At 39.0% G+C, this 19882-nt stretch overlaps 1 protein-coding gene across 2 annotated transcripts in view; it reads right to left on the bottom strand.

Annotated features, from left to right (window-relative positions):
- Positions 1–19404, bottom strand: part of LACTB (lactamase, beta) — a 29925-nt gene extending 10521 nt beyond the window's left edge. Inside the window, exons 1-3 of one of the 2 annotated variants that reach the window (XM_006899608.1) lie at positions 19026–19404; positions 18501–18567; positions 208–398 (exon numbers count right to left, since the gene is read on the bottom strand). In XM_006899608.1, coding sequence (XP_006899670.1) covers positions 208–398; positions 18501–18567; positions 19026–19382 — 615 coding nt within the window. In that variant the 5' untranslated portion in view covers positions 19383–19404. The remainder of the gene's footprint in view (positions 1–207; positions 399–18500; positions 18568–19025) is intronic. The other variant, XM_006899609.1, reaches the window with a different exon arrangement.
- Between the last annotated feature and the right edge of the window lie 478 nt (positions 19405–19882).

Genomic DNA, 19882 nt, shown 5'->3' with positions numbered 1-19882 from the left:
TATATTTATATATATAAATACAAGTTACAGGGAAAAAATGTGCACCAGGTTATCATCCAGATTAAAACAAAACAACAGCAGCAAAAATCTAACCCATAAAAAAGAGTTAAAAATATTTAAAAAATATTCTAAGAAACATTTTTAACATAAATTCTAGCATAAACTATCTAACACAGCATTAGTAAAATGAACTATGAGTTTCACTACCTTTTCACCTTCATATTCCTTTTCGGGAAATTCAGGAACATAATGTTGTACTGGAAAATCAAGATCCAGTTTTCCTGCTTCCCATAACTTGGCGAGAGCAACCATGGTGAGACTCTTGCTGATGCTGGCAATTCTCATAACTGTCTCTGGCTTACAGGGTACACGGTTCTCAACATCAGCATAACCTAAACCTTTGGGGAGAAGGAACAGAAAAGTCACTATTAATATACTGGTGGTTAAAGTTTTAAAAAATGGAAATACTACTACCTTAAAATATCTTCTGCAGTAAGATAAGATATTCCACCTTTGTTAACTAAAACCAGACATGTAAAGAGTGAGAGACTAGCAATGTTATACCTAATAATTTAAGCTTATATTGTAAAGTGCTGTCAGATTGACTATGATTCATAGTGACTCGAAGAACAGAGTATCTCAGCCTTGCCCTATCCTGTGTCATCCTCACCCTCTCCAGCACACTTGAGCACACTGTTACAGTGAACATGTCAATCCATTTCATTGTTAGGTTGACCCTCCACCTTAACCTCATAATTAACCCAAAATTGTACCCTGTGGCAGTTTCCCCTGAGGTTCAGATATTAATTCTTTTAAACTTATCCAAACAATATAGCCAGTGCACATTTTAAATAAATTAATTTATGTTCTTTAAAGAAAAGATATTGTTCTTATTCACATATTTACATGATTTTTTACATATGTTCCCAAGGAATTTAAAATAGTAATTCACTTAAAATGAATATAAAAAAATCTCCTTCAAACGCAACTCTCAGTTTAATTACGCTACAAACCAGAATAAAGACACTAACAGAATAAAGTACCTAACAGTCACTATTAATTTAAGGGTCTTTCTAGGAAATTTTTAAAGTTTGGTTTATATGAAAATATGGAAATCAGAGAGTTAGAAAGAATTGGGATCTGAAAAGAATGTCACAAAGAATTATTATCTATTTTAAACTATAAACTGTAGAATAAGCTTAAAAATATGTACATAAAAATAACATAAAAATCCTCATTAAAAAATACTAGTATTTACATACATATTCCCCCCCCCCACTATACATTGTTGTTGCTATGGGTTGTCAAGTAGACTATGACTCAAGGAGACTCTTATCAACAGATTTGAACCTTGTACCATTTTCATAATACCCATCATGTCTAGCCCATTGTTGTAGTCACTTGTGTCAATCCATGCTGAACCTGCCTGCACTTTTCCCAGCATATAAACTGAATAGGCATGGAGAGAAGATTTAACACTGACCCATATCTTTTCTGATTTTAAACTATGCAGCATTCCCTTGTTCTGTTCAGAAAACTGCTTCTTGGTCTATGTAGAGGTTTTGTATGAGCACGATTATTCTGGATTCTTATCCTTTTCAATGTTACCCATACATAATTTTTTATGATACACACTGTTGAATGTCTTTGCATAGTCTATAAAACACAAGTAAACATCTTTCTGGTTTTCTTTGTCGTCAGCCAAAATCCATTTGACATCAGTAATGATAGCCCTCATTCCATGACTTCTGAAATGACTTCTGAATTTAGCTTGAATTTCTGGTTGATGTATTCTCCCAAAAATTTTTAAATAATCTTCAGCAACATTTTACTTGCATGAGTTATTAATGAGGTAGTCAGATTACCTCCACAATATGGTGAATCACCTTTTTCTTTTTTTTTTTCCAATGGCCACTACTATAGATCTCTTCTAGTTAGTTGGCCAGGATGTTGGATGTTGTTGTTAGGTGCCACTGAGTTGAGTACAACCCATAGCATCCTTATGAACAATAGATCTGAATCCTGTCCTATCCTGTGCCATCCTCACACTTCCTGACACACTAGAGCCCAATGTGGCAGACACTGTGTCAATTCACCTGACTGAGGATCTTCCTCTCCTTTGCCAACTCTGCCTTTCTGAGCATTATGTCCCTCTCCAAGAAATAGCCCCTTCTTATAGCAACATGCCTGAAATACTCAAGGTGAAGATTTAATCATCTTTGCCTTGAAAGAGCACTCTGGATCCACGTTCTCTAAGACATATTTGTTTGTTCTTTTAGCAGTCCATGGGATGTTCAGTACTGTTCTCCAACACCAGAGCTCAAAGGTATAAATTCTACTTCTCTCATCCTTATTGACTGTCAAGCTCTCAGATGCATAGCAAGTGATTGGAAAGACTATGTCTTGAATCAGATACACCTTAGTCCTCAAAGTGACATCTTTACTCCTCAATACTTTGGAGAGGTCCCTAACTGCAGACTTTCCCTGATGTGCAATACACATCTTTCTTTCCTAACCGCTAGTAACAAGGTTGTTGACTGTAGATCCAAGTAAGATGAAATTGTTGAGTTTCAATCTTTTCTTCATCTGTCATGATGTTGGCCAGGTAACTATCTTCAAAATTTCTTGGCACAAAAAAGTAGGTCCAGGATTGTGAAAACATTTCAATTGTTATACCATCAACGCCTGGGGTCTGCCTCCCCACCCTCACCCCCAATGCCTTTGGGGCATGTTGGACTTCTTCCTTCAATACTATTAGTCTTTGATCATATGCCACTTTCTGAAATGCTTCAGTGTTGACCAATTCTTTTTGGTACAGTAACTCTGTATATTCCTACCATCTTCCTTTCACCTCTTGCATCATTCAAGATTTTACCCATAGAATCCTTTAGTAGTGCAACTCTGGGCTTAAAGTTTTTTCCTTTTTTTTTTTTTAGGTTTGAGACATGACAAGCATGTTCTTTCTTCCCTTTTGGTTTTCTAACTTCAGCTCTTTGTACATTTCATTACATTACTTTGCTTTGCTTTTCAAGCCATCCTTAAAATGCTGTGTTCAAGAAACAAAAATAACAACAAAAATATTCTGTTCAGTTCCCTTATTTCATCACTGCTGCACTTTGGCTTCGATATATCTGAGATAGTTATTGTTGTGTACCGACCCATAGCTGACCCTTTGGTGGGTTTTTAGAGGTAGTTAATCTCACTGGAGGGAAATGCCCATTCTCCTGTGGAGCAGCTGGTGGCTTCGAACTGCATGCCTTTGGGAGTGCAGCGCAGCTTCTTGCCACTAGGCCATAAGAGCTACATATATAATTTATATAAATATATTTATATAAATGTAATAGAATAGAACATTAAACATATTACTGATATTCCTTATAATCCCCAAAGATAAACTATAATAGAAAGAACTATTTGACTTTGTAAACTATGTTGAAAAAAACAAAAAGGGGGGAGATGGGTAGAACAAATAACATCTCCTCAAACTATTTTACAAAAAGCCTTATTTACTTTTAATTTTTAAAATTCTAACGAGAAAGGAGAAACTCCAGCAGAAAGACACTGGGTATTACAAGCAATCAAAGAGCTGAATCAGTATATATATTTTAGACACCCTCCAACTAATGAATGGAAAAAAGGATCTGTTATTCAATGGGGTCAAGGATTTGCTTATATCTCTACAGGAAGAGAATTTTTGTGGGTTCCAGCAAGAAGCATCAAACTGCAAAATGAGTCAAAAGAGGCCATACTTCGGTGAGGATGGAATAGCAGAATGGATGAGTCTGATGACCTAAAAGAAACGACAAAAGAGAGGACTGCTACCAGAGACCAGGAAAGCAGAGAATTCAACTTGGGGCCAGATAAAACAGCTGACAATGGAAGCAGGGAAAGTTATTAAGAATGCACAGCAACAAATGTCTCACGAGAATTTGTTTTTAGCTATGCTTGCTGTATTAACCCAAGTAGGCATGGCAGAAAATCATAGTTACTAGGCATATATTCTACACCCACCATTGCTTAAAACAGTTCATTGGACAGATACTACTATTTCCATTTATGATAGTCAATGGCTCCCTGGTCCTCATGATAGTAGAGGACCTCTGAAACCAAATGAAGAAGGTATGCATTGGGAAAATGTTAGCATTGGAACTGGAGTATTTCCTATTTGTATAGGACACGAGAGTCATTATTTAAAATTAGCAGCACAAGCTTGGACCCATAAAATTGATAGAAATAATACTCCTCCCTATTATATATTTCAAGGTAATGGATTTCAGCAAAATGTTAGTGAGAATCTTACACATCATCCTGACAGTCCTTTGTGTCATATGTCTGCTTTGTCATCTGCAGGAAAATGGATCTATTGGGTGCAATGTAGAGGAGAAAAGGGCCAAGTTCTGGTTAATACTTCCTATGGAAGTGTCATAGATCGGAGTCCTGTAGGCTCTGCTCACCAGAAAGGACAGAATAAAGATTTAAGATGGCACAGAAAAGAATATGGCACAATTATAACTATAAATGATAATAACACCATCACTTGGCATGGGGTTGGTATGGTGGTAGAACCATATCCTTATTTTCAGCATTTTCCTTATCAAAAACATTTATGGAAAATTGGTACTGCTCTAAAATATATGAGGATCTGGATTGGGAATTATTCTAATGATGATGCAAACTATACTACACACTTAAGTTTTAAGAAAAATGAGACTAGATATATATCTAGCTATATATCAAGCTTATGTTTTTCTTAAAAGGAGTTACTAAATGGGAGGCAGATAATTTAACTTTGACTTGCAACAAACACTCTCTGTATACTGTTCAAATTCTTCTATTTCTCTACCACCTAATGAGAGTGTATAGATTATATACCTGGAATTGGGTTATGGCTTCCTGTTAATTTGAGTCATAAATGGCAGTCATCTCCTGAGCTGATGCTTTTAGAGCATCTAGTGAATCAGCTATTAAAAAAAAGCAAGAGATTTATTGGAGTATTAATTGCTGCTGTTTTAGAGATCATAGCCATAACAGCTACAGCAGCTAATGCTAGAGGTGCTCTGCATCAAAATGTTCAAACAGTAGATTATGTAAAAAAATGGCATAGTGATTCTGAAAAATTATGGTCAACTCAAAGACAGATTCTGAAATCAATTCTCGATTAACTGGTTTAGAACAGTCAGTAGTTATGATGGGTGATCATATCACTAACTTAGAAAACTGAAGTTAAAATGTGACTGGAATACTACTCAATTTTGTGTGACCTCTGTTGTATGGAATAATACTGAATGGCAATGGGACAAAGCTCGCAAACATATCATGAGCCATGGTAATTTAACTGGAGATATTAAAGTTACAAGCTCAAATTCATGATACTTTCAATGAACAACTGAGAAGATTTAGTAATACTGATTGTTTGGAAGAAATAAGCAAAGGAATCTCTGATCTTAATCCTTTTCATTATGTTAAAATTTTTGGAAGTTCTATAACCATCTTTCGTCTTATAGTCCTAATTTTTGTGCTTTTATGTCAAGGATGGAGAATGCAAAGAAAAAAAGAATAATGAAAAAGAAAGAGAAGCTCTATCTGCCTTGATGACTAAGTGATGCTAAAACAACTGAGGGGGAAATGTGGATAGCTCGGCATAGTGGTAGCAAGGCCACAGCTGAGATCAGAGTCCAGGCTGGACTGGATACCCTTTGCAAACAGAGAATTCTGCCCAGCCTCCCACTGGAGGGGATGATACCATGCCTGAACTTTGGAATCATCCTGCTCTTGGTTTCAGAATTAAGTTGACCCACTGTTATGTTGGCAGCACTTACGTATAAGAAAATATAGCCTCACAAGATATTAATTTTTTAATTGTTAGTTTAAGCTAAATAAAAACCATGGGAAAGCTAAGGAAGATGCTTCACAGTCCTAGGCTGTAGAGGCCTCTGCCTGGCCTTTCTCTTGTTCAGAATTAATTTCTTCATGTCCCCATTTTCATTCTGTCTGGTTAACACCACAATCCTGCCACATACATTTTCCAATTCTAAACTACAAAACATCCCTTTCACACTGGTCATTATTGTGCGGGGAGAAGGGTGCAACAATGAATGAATGGAATTCCAAAATCTCTGTAGATGTTCACTGAAATGAAAAATAAACAACCTAAATTTAAAAAAAAAAAGAGCATCAGAAATTGGCTCCACCGCTATGCTTTTAAGAGATTGAGGTCCCTGAGGACTGCCTAAATAGATTCTAATTCTCCTGGATATCGTTTTACCTCGGAAGACTGTTCATGTTGTTCTATTTCTCATCTTTCACTTGTAGATCAATGTTTACTTGCATGCACCATGACATCAACACTAAGCAATTAAGAGGGGGGGAATCTAATCATTTCACCTTTATTTTAAATGGTTCTTGAATTCCCCACTGTCTCATTGTGAAAGAGGCGAGGGAAAAGATAAATCTGGTTTCTGTCCATATTTCCATGTTTTATGCTTTCCATGAAAGCCTTCCTAATCTCTAAAAAAAAACAAACCAAAAAAACAAAAAAAAAACCATCCCTTTGTTCTGTCAAGGCTATTGCTTCCTAATCTATGTATAGGTTCCACATAAGCACAATTAAATGTCTGGGAATTCTCATTCTTTTTACTGTTACCTATAATTTGCTCTCGTCTGCATAGTCAGGTACTTTCATGTAGTTAATAAAACACAGATAGACATCTTCTGGTATTCTCAACTTTCTGCCAAAATCCACCTGATATACTGTTCATTCCACAGCCTCTTTTCAACCAGGCTTGAAATTGGAATTGTTTTTGTTGTTGTTGTTGTTGTTAAGTGCTGTTGAGTCATAAACAACTCATAGCAACCCTATGAATGAAGACCTGAACACTTTTATAACTTTCATTTCTCCAAGTTCATAGGGTTTCCAGAGGCAAGCTATATCAGAAGTGGATGAGATTCCTGCTTCCAAGTTTGTTTTACTCAGGGAGCTCTACCAAACACTGTCCACCATGGGTAACCATTATCACATTTGACATGTCAGTGTCACAGCAACCAGGTGTTACCTCTATAGTTAATGGACAGACCAGTGCTATACCATTTAGAAGAATGCTTGACTGAAACCAATTAAAACTAGGCCTGAGGGCAGCAGATTAAAATTAGCACCTTTGTCTTGGTAGCATCACTTTCTGTCCACTAGCTCTCTGTTAGCAACCCTGTGAACGAGAAAGACCTGAACACTTGTATAACTTTCGTCGTTTCTCCAAGTTGATAGTTTCTGGAGGCAAGCTATTTTGGAAGTGGATGCCACTCTTGCTTCCAAGCTTGTTTTACTTGGAGAGCTCCACCATGTGATGCAATGAAACTGGAGTTGTTGTTTGTTGTTATGTGCCATTGAGTCTCTTGGGACTCATAGCAACCCTATGTACAAGAGCCCTAAGCGCTGATGTATCCTGTGCCACCCTAGCCATCTCAAATGTACTCATTCCCGCCACTCCACTCACAGAATCGATCCATCTCACCGAAGGGCTTCCTCTCCTGCACTGCCCCTCCACTCTGCCAAACATGATGTCCCTCTCCAAGGACCAGTCCCTCCTTGCAACATGCCCAAAGTATGTCAGACGAAGTTTCAGAATCCTTGACTCCAAGGAGCATTCTGGCTTCACCTTCTCCAGGACAAACCTGTTTGTTCTCCTAGCAGTTCGTAGTATATTCAACACTCTTCTCCGGCACCACAGCTCAAAGACATCAGTTCTCTTTCTCTCATCGCTATTCACTGTCCAACTCTCTGATGCATAGCATGTAATTGCAAAGACTATAGCCCGGATCAGGCGCACCTTAGTCTCCAGCCTGACGTGGTTGCTCTTCAGTACTCTTGAGAGATCCCTCACAGCTGACTTTCCCAATGTAATTCGTCTCTTGATTTCCTGGCTGCTGTTACTAAGAGTGTTGACTGTGGAACCAAGCAAACTAAAACTGTTAACTATCTCAATTTCTTCACCATCCATATTGATGCTGTCAATTGGCCCAGTGGTGAGAATATTTGTTTTCTTGATGTTGAGCTTCAATCCACGTAGGAGGCTTCAGTTCTTGATCTTCTGCAGCAACGCATCAGGTCCTCAGTTTCAGCAAGCAGGGTTGTGTCATCTGCATAACGCAGGTTGTTGATGACTCTTCCACTAGTCCTGATGCCACATTCCTCCTCATACAGCACAGCATCTTGGATGATCTGTTTTGCATACAGATTGAAAAGGTATGGAGACAGAATACATCCCTGACGGACCCCCTTTTGATTTTTAACCATGTAGTGTCTCCTTGCTCTGTTCTGATGACTGCCTCTTGGTCCTAGTATAGGCTTTGCATTAGCACAATCAAATGTTCTGGGATTCCCATTCTTTTCAGAGTCAGCCACAGCTTGTTGCGATCCACACAGTCAAAAGCCTTTGCATAGTCAATGAAACACAGACATTCTTCTGGTATTCTTTGCTTTCTGCCAAGATCCATCTAACATTAGCTATAATATCTCTAGTACCACGACCTCTTCTAAATCCAGCTTGCACGTCTGGCAGTTTTCTGTTGACATATTGTTCCATACGTTTTTGGATAATTTTCAGCAGAATCTTGCTTGTATGTGATATTAATGATATTGTTTGATAATTTCTGCACTATGTTGGGTCACCTTTCTTTGGAATGGGAACAAATACTGATCTCTTCCAGTCCATCGGCCAGCTGGCTGTCCTCCAGATTTCTTGGCACAACTTAGTGAGCACATCCAGGGCAATGTCTGTTTGTTGATGAAACTGGAGTAGTTTCCTATAAATGCATGGTTGCAGTCTTTTAAATTCTTTTCAGCAACATTTTGCTAACATGTAATACTAATTTATATCATTCAGAAATTTCTGCTTTCCACTTGATCATCTTTCTTTAGAAATAGATCCAAATATCCAACTCTTCTATTTGGGTGGCCAGGTAGCAGTCTTCCAAATATTTAATAAACACTTGTATGACTGCTGAAGCATTCTGCCTGGTATTCAACAATATCTGGAGCCTTGTTTCTTACCAATGCTTTCAGTGCAACATGCCTATCTTTCTTCAAAATCTTACGTTATTTATTAGATGCTACCTCCTGAAATGGCTGAATATAGACCAATTATTTTTGGTAGAGTGATTCTATATAGTGTTTCAATTGTTTCCTACATCTTTAATTGTTTTACACATGGAATTCCGTATTTCAACTCCCAAATGTGAATTTCCTTTCAGTTCTTTTGGCTTAAGAAGGACCAATTGTGTTACCATCTTTTGGTTTTCTAAGTCCAAGTGTTTGTTCTTTCCATCATAATTCTTGTATTCTGAAGCCTTGAAATATTCTGTCCACCTCTTCTCTAATTTGCTTTAGCTACTCTGTGTTTAAAAGCAAGTTTCAGAGTTCCTTCTGACATCCATTTTGATCTTAACTTTTAAACTGCTATTTTAATGATCTTTAGATTTTTTCCAGTTTGATGTTCTTAAAATCTCTGGTCTTTGGTCATTAGTGTTCAGTGTGTCTTATCTTTTCTTGAGCTGTAAATTTAATAATTGTTTCATTTTGGCTCTCATGGACTTGCCTTGATTTTCTTCAACTTCAATTTGAATTTATATGTAAGCATATGTTGGTCGATTCTCAGGTGAACTATGTCTTGACTTCTGATATTGAATTTCTTCATTATCTTTCTATAGATATAGCTCATTTTTTTCCTTGTGTAATCCATCCGGTGAGGTCCACATACTTGGTCAATGATTATTTTGTTGAAAAATGACTTCTGATGAATAAGCCATTGGTCTTACACAATTCTATCATACAATCTCTAGTTTTATTTCTGCATTTTCCAACTACTTATCCACCTTCCAGGTTTCCAACTTTAACATTTCAATCACCAGTAGTTAGCAATGCACCTTGACTACATAATCAACTAGTTTCAGATTGCAACAGGTCATCAGTCTGACAGTTTTGTCATATTGTGAGGGTTTACATGTTGCTCTGATGCTGGAAGATACATCACTAGTACTTCAAATACTAACAGGGTAGCAGGGTCACCCCTGGCTAACAGGTTTTAGCAGAGCTTCCAGACTAAGAGAGACTTCAGAAAGAATGGTAGGGTGATCTACTTTTTAAAATTAGACAAGGAAAACTTTATGGATAACAATAGAACATTATCTGATATAGTGCTAGAAGACTGTTGTTGTGTACTGCTGAGTTGGAACCAACCAATTCATAGCTGACTCTCCAGGGGGTTTTCAGAGGTTTGTAGCACAGCTTCTTGCCACGAGGCCACCAGAGCTCCCTGCTAGAAGATTAGCTCCTCATATTGCAAGACATTCAAAATATGAATGGGAAAGAACTGCCTCCTCAAAGAAGGGTAGATTTTAATTATGTGGATGAAGTAAAGCCTTTGAGACCTTCATTTACATGTGAAATGACTCAAAATGAAAATAGCTGCAAACATCCATTAATAGTCAGAACATAGAATGTAAAATATATGCGTCAAAGAAAACTGGAAGTCATACAAAATTAAAAAGAACATTTAAAAGATCAATATCCTAGGTACTATGTTGTTGTACACCATTCAGTTGGAACCAACTCAGAGTAGACCTTCTAGTGGGTTTTCAGAAGCTGTAAATCACATGAGAGTCTTCCCATCTTTGTTCCATGAAGCAGGTAGAGGATTGTCATATCAATGCCTTATCCTAAGCCACCAGAGCTCCCATCCAAGGTATTAGTGAACTGAGAAGATTTATATTTGGCATTTTTAATCCAATAATATGTCTACTATACTAGTAACAACTAATTAAAGTTTAACAGGAGTGCATTTGTTAAAAAGAGCACTTCCAGATATATCCAGAAGTACAATATAGTCAGCAAGAAGTTAATACCTACAAAATAATTCTTAAATAAAGTGGTAAAAAGTTGTACTGCAATCCCAAACACATGTGGTTCGAGGCCACCAGCTGCTCTGTGAGATAATGATGGACAATCTTCTCCCGTGCAATTAATTGATTCTGAAAACTCACCAGAGGGCCAGCTATGGGTCAGTTCTGACTCTTTGGCATACTACAACAACAATAAAATAATTACAAGTCTCTCCCACAAAGATATTGACTTTTTATTCCAATAAATAACTGAAATATATGTCTAGTTAAGAGTAATAAACCATACTATAAATTCTTTAATAACAAGTAACAGTATATCCCTAGTGGTCAGGTAAAAATTTGACCTTGAGTCTATCCCACCTGAATTTAAAAACCATCCATCTCAGGATCAGGTTTGAGGCCTTTAACATGAATGAACAAAGATCAGATGAGCTGTGGGAGGATATAAAGAACATTATCCATGAAGAGGGCAAAAAGTCATTACAAAGACAGAAGAGGAAGAAAAGACTGAGATGGATGTCAGAAGAGACTGAAAATTGCACTAGAGTGCTGAGAAGCTAAAGAAAATGCAAGAAATCAAGATAAGGAGCTGACATCAACTGAGCCTCAGTCTGCTTTCATCAAAGCATGCATTTTGCTCTCTGCCTGGGGGGGGGGGCATGGTCACAGCCTTCCTCCGTCCTCCTCGGCAGGGGTCCTGCTCCCCTGCTGGGGCGAGTCTCTGCGGTTAGGAAGAAAGTTAAAGACCAAGGGAACCACCAACATCGTCTGCCCCTGCCGACTGGGCCTCAGTTGCATAACCAAGAGCTTGCTATGTCCCCGAAGTTGTTATGTGCTTTAAAGGACCCAGCTTGTCCTCACCACCTCTCTCTCTCTCCCCCCTCAGTTAGAGGCTTAGGGTGCCTTTACCCTGCTCTGGAATAGCTCCTAAGACATTAAAGTCACTTCCAGAAAGAAAAAAAAGCATGCATTTTAAATAATGCATATTTGCTATAAAAATAGTTGTTAAAGAGCTTAACAAAAAATTTCAAATGGCAGCATGGGAAGACAAAGTATTATAATGAAAATGTACAAAGAGTTGGAATCAGAAAATCAAAAGGGCAAACTTGCTCAGCATTTCTTAAGCTGAAGGAATGAAAGACAAAATTCAAGCCTCAACTTGTAGTACTTAAGGATGCTATGGGAAGAATATTAAATGATCCAGGAAGCATTAAAAGAAGATGGAAGGAATATACAGAGTTACTGTTTTAAAAAGAATTGGTGGACACAGAAGAATTTCACAAAACAACATATGATCAAGCGGCAATAGTTATGAATGAGGAAGTTCAAGGTGTTCTGAACGAACTGGCAAAAAATAAGGTCCCAGGAATTGATGGAATACCAAGTGATATATTTCAACAAACAGATGCTACCCTGGATGTGCTCACAAGGTTGTCCCAAGAAATCTGGAGGACAACTACCTGGCCAGCTGACTGAAAAAGGTCCCTATTTATTCCTATCTCCAAAAAAGGTGATGTGAAAAAAAAAATATTTCCCCATGTGTTTTCATGTTACTAGGTTACTATATTCTCATAATAACAAATTATTATTCACCTTGAAAACATCAAAATTTGTAGAAAATTCTATAAAATAATTATCTACATACATGAGATTTAGAGAAGTATTTCATTAATATAAATGACATAAATAAAATAAATATATTTAAAGCTATATTTTTAAATATCCCTATATGTACATAATTGCAATTTTAAACTATTTGTTAAAGAAAGGAGTGTACATGTCCAAATTTGAATTTTCTAGAGATATTTGATTAAAAGCATTTAGAACGCGATTTGGGGACACAAACCAGGAAAATAATCCAAGTTTTTAAATATATTTGCTAATCTATGAATGCTTATGTTGTAAAGACAGTAATTCTAAACATCAATTATTGAAGATAATCTGTTTAATATTTGAAAAAATATTAAATATACAAGTATGGTTAAGAAAAAAAAAAGGTGATGTGATAGAGTGTGGAAATTATCAAACAATATCTCTAATATTGCATACAAGCAAAATCCTGCTGAAGATTATCCAAAAATGACCGGAGCAGTACATTAACAGAGATCTACCAGATATACCAGCTGGATTTAGGAGAGGCTGTGGCACTCAAGACATTATTGCCATTGTGAGATGGATTTTAGCTGAAAGCAAAGAGTATTAGAGGAATGTCAGTCTTTCATTGTCTAGGCAAAGGCATTTGACTATTTAGATCACACCAGATTGTGGCTAACCTTGAAAAGAATGGGAATTCCAGAACAACCTATCCTAGGACCAGGAGGCAGTCATCAGAACAGAGCAAGGAAAATACTGCATGGTTTAAATTTAGAAAGGGAGTGCGTGGCCTGTCTTCATACCTTTTCAATCTACCTACAGAACAGATCATTCTGGAGGATGGACTTTATGAGGAGGATGTGGTATTAGCATTGGAGGAAGATTCATCAACAACCAATTATAAAGATAATACAACCTTGCTTGCCAAAACTGAGGAGGACCTCAAGCATTTGCTGCAGAAAGTCAAGAACTGTAGTCTACGGACTAGAGCTTAAGATCAAGAAGGCAAAGATTCTCAAGACTGAGCCAATGGGAAGCACCATGATGGATGAAGAAGAGGTTGAGGTTGTTAACAATTTCCAACTTGCTTGTCTCCACAATCAACACTCCTGGTATCAACAGTCAGGAAATCAAAAGAGGAATTGCATTAGGGAAGTCTGCTGTCAGGGATCTCTCCAAAGTGCTAAAAAGCAATGATGTCAGCCTAGAGACTAAGGCACACTTGATCCAGGCCATCATCTCTGCAATTACTTGCTATGCATCAGAGAGCTGAACAATGACTAAGGATGACAGAAAAAGAATTGATGCCATTGAGCTGTGGAGCTAGAGAAGTCCAAACCATGGACTTCCAGGTGAACAAAGAGGTCTTAAAGAGGGTGAAACCAAATTTCTCCTTGGAGGCAAAGATTTTGAAGCTCCATCTCACATAGTTTGGGCATGTGACCAGGAGGGATCAGTTCTTGGAGAAGTGTATCTTGCTTGGTAGGGTGGAGGGATGGCACAGGAGAGGAAGACCCAAGATGAGATTGATAAGACACAGAAACTGAGGAATGAGATTAGGTGTGTTGGAGTCAGTGATACTGTGCTCAGGATAGGGCAGGGTTCAGAGCTATTGTACACAGGGTCACTATGAGTCGCAGGTGACTCAATGGTATATAACAACAACAGCACCTGCTCAGTATAGAATTGTTAGGTGCCATTGAGTTGACTTTACCTCAGTAGCCTATGTACAGCAGAATGAAATACTGACTGAACTTGTGCCATCTTCACAATCTCTGCTTTACTATCCTTCTCATTGAGGGGCTTCCTTTTTTATGCTGAACCTCTACCAACTATGATGTTTTTCTCATTGTTGACTGTGATATGGGAAAAGCACAGAAATTCTTACCTCTTATCTGGACACTTACTTACAAATTAACAGTTAACAAATAGGTCTATATACAGCTTTGGGACCAACAAATTCTGTCCTACTAGAAAAGTATGGTAGGAATTAAAGATTGAGGAAGGATGGTTTTGCATTCATAGTAAAAAAGATTTATCATGAAGCAAAATGCTGTGAGTGATAGGATACATATACAAGGAATATGTATTAATACAACTATTATTCAAATATAGAGACCAATAGCTAAAGCCAAAGAAGAGGAAATTGAGGAGTTCCATCAACTTTTGCAGTCTGAAATGGACCAAACATGCAGTCAAGACACTTTAATAACTGGCGATTGGAATGCAAAAGTTAGAAACAAAAGGATTGGTAGTTGAAAATTATAGAGTTGGGGAGAAAAGTAAGGCTGGAAATTAAATGACTGAGTTTTGTATATTCAATGATTTATTCATAGCAACCATCTTGTTTAAGAAACACAAATGGCATCTATTCAGATGGTTTTCACCAGATGTATGACACAAGAATTCAGTTGACTACATCTGTGGAAAGAATCTCTGGAGAACTCAATATCAGCAATCAAAACCAGGTTAGGGGCTGACTATGGAACAGACCATCAATTATTCATGTGCAAGTTCAAACTGAAGTTGAAGAAAATGAAGTTTCCAAGAGCCAAAATAAGACCTTAAGTCTATCCTACTTGAATTAATAATCATCTCAAGAACAGGTTAGAGGTACTGAACACAGATGATTGAAGACCAAATGAACTGTGGGATAATGTTAAAGACATCATTCATGAAGAGAGCAAAAGATCATCACAAAGACAGAAGAGAAAGACCGAAATGGATATCAGGAGAGACTCTAAAAATTGTAGCAGAGCACTGAGAAGCCAAAACAAAGAGGAGATTGAAAAGTAAAACAGATGAGCAGGATTTCAAAAGACTGCTTGAGAAGAAAAGCAAAGTATTATAAAGGAATGTGCAAAGATATGGAGTTAGAGAATGAAAAAAAAAAAGAACTTGTTTGGCATTCTCAAACTGAAAGAACTGAAAACCAAATTAAAGTGTTGAGTTGCCATACTCGATGCTAAGAGAAACATCTTAAATGATCCAGGAAACTTCAAAAGAAAGCAGATGGGATGCATGGCATCACTGTACAAAAAGAACTGGTTGTTACCACCACTGTGGAAGGCGGTATGGTGCATTCTCAAAAAGTTGCAAATAGAGATACCATTTGACCTAGCAATTCAACTACTGGGAATACACCCCAAAAAGACCATAACTGACATCAAAGCAGATATATGCACACCCATGTTTATCACGGCTTTGTTCATAATATCAAGGAGTTGGAAACAACCAAAGTGCCCATCAACAAATGAATGGATAGAGAAGCTGTGGTATATTCACACAATGGAATACTATGCTGCATTGAAAAACAAGGAACTCATGCAATATCATTAAAAACGGGTGACCCTGGAGGACATTATTCTGAGTGAACTATCTCAGTCACAAAAGGACAAATACTGCATGTTGCCACTGTTGTAAAACAGGACTGACCTTAGGTTTGGGGAGAGACTAAGAAAGATGGGTTCAGTAATGTATACTGCATTGAAAACAGATGAGGCAGAAAACTGTTTAAGAGGGATATGTGATTAGGTATTTTTGTCATGACAGGAGTCCAGAGTGAAGGCTGAATAGTGGAGTGGACCTGAGAGGAGGGATTGTAAAACAGTGAAAGAATTTTTCTTTTACTTTTCCAAGTGTACGAGGGGGGAGGGTTGGGAGGGGTGAAAAGTGCAACAATGGAAATCCAAAGTCTCTTATAAATTTTCATTGAAATTAATAATAAATTAAAAAAAGAGAAAAAAAACCCAGGATAAAAACAAGACAAAAAAAATCAAAGAACAATAGGGAGGTCTGGTGGCATAGTCTGTAGGAGTTGTGTTGTTAACACAAAAAGTGCTGCCTCTTTGGTGGTTTGAATCTATCAGCTGCTCTGTTTGAGAAAGAAAGGTAATTTCTTTCCAGGCAATTTACTATCTCCCGAAAACCTGCTGAAGGGTCAGCTATGAATTGATTCTGATTTGAAAGTAATGAAAGGTTTGGTTTTTAAATTTTTAAAAATAATTACTATTCATTCATTCATGCACATTTTCCTTCCTATGATGGGTTTTGTTTTTTCTTTCCTTTTTTGAGATTCAGTATGATCTTTGAAATATCTTGTGTAAATACCAGGATAATCATATATCTGGAATATATCTCAGGGAAAAATTGTTTCTTCAACATTTCAGTATGTACCCCTACTTCTCTTATCTGTTATACTGTAGTACTAAAACCTTCACTGCTTTGTTCTGAAATAAAATGAAATCATATATATGAAATAGTATAGTGCAAGGCAAGTTGTAGTAATGATATTACAAATGGATGTGAGCTAAACAGAAAATAGAAATAGAATATTTCAAATAATAAAAGGGTTATTATCTTTGTTCCAAAACCACAATAAGTGTATTAAATAAAAAAAAACAAAAACCAACAACCCAGTTTGTTTGTTTTTTTTTAAAAAAGAACTGGCTGACATTGAAATACTTCAGGAAGTAGTATATGATAGAGAGTCAATGGTGATGAAGGAAGAAGTTTAAGCTGCAATGAAGGCACTGGGGAAAAAAAAATAAGGTCCTAGGAATTGATGTGACATGTTCCAAATAACAAGATGCATCCCTGGAGATGATACACGCTGACAGACTGGGAGAGATCCATATTTATTCACATTCCCCCAAACAGGTGATTCAACAGAATGTGGAAATTATCGAACAATATCACTAATATCACATGCAAACAAAATCTTGCCAAAGATTATGCCAAAACCGTTAAAGCAGTACACTGACAGAGAATTGTCAGAAGTTCAAGCTGGGTTTAGAAGAGGTTGTGGCTCTAGGAATATTATTGCTGATGACAGATGGATCTTGGCTGAAAGCAGAGACTATCAGAAGAATGTCTATTTGCGTTTTATTAACTATGCAAAGGCATTGGGCTGTGTGGATTACAACTAACTATGGCTAATATTGAGAAGAATGGGAATTCTGGAACACTTATTTATAACTTCTAGGAAGTTGTTATGTGAACCGAGCAAAGGAACACTGCATGGTTAAATCAGGAAAGGTGTCTCCATTCAATCAGTATGCTAAGCAATTAATTTGAGAAGCTGGACTTTATGATAAAGAGTGTGACATCAGGATTGGAGGAATGCTCATCAACAACCTGTGTTATGTGGATGACATAAGCTTGCTTGCTCAAAGTGAGAAGGACTATAAGCATTTGCTGTAGAGAATAAAGGACTGCAGGCTTCAATATGGATTACATCTATCAAGAAAGCAAAAATCCTCACCACTGGGCCAGTAGACAACATCATGATAGAAGGAAAAAACCTTAAAGTTGTCAACAATTTTATCTTGCTGGGATTCCTAGTGGACACCCTTGGCACCAGCAGTCAGATTAGGAGACATAGAGCATTGGGGAAGTCAGCTATCGGGGATCTCTCCGAAGTCCTGAAAAGACAAAGGTGAGCTTGATTCAAGCCCAGTCTTTCCAGTCACCTTTTATGCATCTGAGAGCTGGACAATGAATAAAGTTGACAGAAGAAGAATCAGTGGTGTTGGAGATGAGTGCTGAATATTCCCTGGACTTCCAAAAGAACAAACAGATATGTTTTGGAGACTTTGCTACCAGAATGTTCCTTGGATGCAGTTAAGGAGAGGGAGACCCTCATTGAGATAGATTGATAGTGTCTATGGCAATGGACTAAAATGGGCTGCGGATTATATGGATGGCACAAGATAGGGCAGAGCTCAGATCTATTTTTTCATAGGGTTGTTATGAGCTGTACTCAACAGCACTTAACAATAGAAAAGTGGCAATAGAGCAAGTCCTCTTTAAGGCTCAAACTAGTCATTAGTCACCATTTAAATCTCGCTGTTACTTAAATCGTTATTCCGCTAGACATATGTTTTCTACAATATGTATGATTTTAGGAAACTGAATAGCATTTGCTAGGAATTATGCCAAGGAGAAAAACATTAAGATTTCATTAACCAACTGGCACAAAATGGACCACTAAATAAACACTTTTCAGAACCCACCTTCCGACCAGACTTCTTTTCCATCCACAGAAACTCCAACCACTATGCCAGGTGCTCCCACCTCATCCTAAGAATTAAGGAGAAAACATTTCAAGGAAAGGTTGGATCCCATTTCCCCGCCACCCGCGCCCACCAGCGTCAGGTCTACCCTCTTAGAGGTCAGGCCCCGCCCCTTAAACCAGACCACGCCCCTTATTATTCTTATCACACAGGCCCCCGCCCCATTCCCCGCCCACCTCCGCACAAGTCTCCCTTTGCGAGGGGTGTGCCGGAACAGCTGGGTTGGAGGAACTGGGGATTGTCCCCGTGGTGGGTGGTGATCTCCGCCCCAATTTAGGCAACCCCGGAGCAGCTGACTGTGACCAGGCTGTTGGGCAATGAGGAGTCTTTCTCGGAAATTCAGGGTGGGGTCTACTTGACCCCAGGTGGATAGCCATAGGGGTCATATTCCAGGGTGATGCCAGAGGACGTCTAGTCCGGGAAGCGGCCAGGGGTCCCCGGCTGCCCAAACCCTGGCGCCGGCACCTTGATCCTGTGCAGCAGGTCGCGGCTGCTCTCGATGGCTCGGGCGAAGCGTCTGGAGAGGGCCGTGGCCGGGGTCTGCGCGGAGCTCGGAGCGAGCTCCAACTGCAGCGGCGGCTCAGTCTGAGGAGGCGTCTCCGAGTCGGGGGCGGCGGGAGGTGGCACGGGGGTTGCGCCCCTCAGCCCGCCTGCCAGCTTCACCCCGAGAGCCAGCCCGAGGCCCAGCCCGAGGCCGCCGACCCAGCCGTAGCCGAGCGGCGGCAGTCTGGAGCGCTGGTGGACTCCACGCATCCCACAGCCCTGGGCCCAGTGGCCGTGGGTCGCGGCCCGCGCCGTCACTGCAGACAGGAGCCGGTACATGGCCTCTCTGACAAGCAGCCGCCGAACAGCTCTGGCAGGCCGGGCCTGCGGCGGCGCGGGAGGGGCGGGGGGCCGAGCGGACAGGACAAGGCGGGACGAGGAGTGGGCGGCCACCGCGCCAGACTTAGCAGTCGAAGCCCGAAGACCGGAACGCCGATCGCATCGAGCCCTTCCTTTCTCTTCCCCTTTTGTTTCCCTGTCTTTCTTCACTTTTAATATTTCTTCATTTTACTTTCCATCCCACGGTTGTATCTTCTGAGATCTAGAAGCGATGCCTTCCTATCCCCGCTCTTGAGGGAATTTTAGCCACATCTCCTTCCAGATCTCCGCACCTCCACCACCCTCCTGTGCAACACCTCCTTAATTATACCCCTTAACTCATTGTGTCATTTCACAAATCTGACTTATCACCAAGCTGCTTGGAAAGTCGTGACTGGATTTGTGGTTTCTCAGTTCCTTGAACAGCTCCTGGCCCCAATATTGCATAAGCTAGGCCAGCT

Source organism: Elephantulus edwardii, unplaced genomic scaffold (assembly GCF_000299155.1).
Source record: "Elephantulus edwardii isolate Elephantulus edwardi_28Jun2011 unplaced genomic scaffold, EleEdw1.0 scaffold00263, whole genome shotgun sequence".
Classification (NCBI taxonomy): domain Eukaryota; kingdom Metazoa; phylum Chordata; class Mammalia; order Macroscelidea; family Macroscelididae; genus Elephantulus; species Elephantulus edwardii.
Note: the sequence above shows the minus strand (reverse complement) of the source record. Positions and strands in the feature narration are given on the sequence as shown.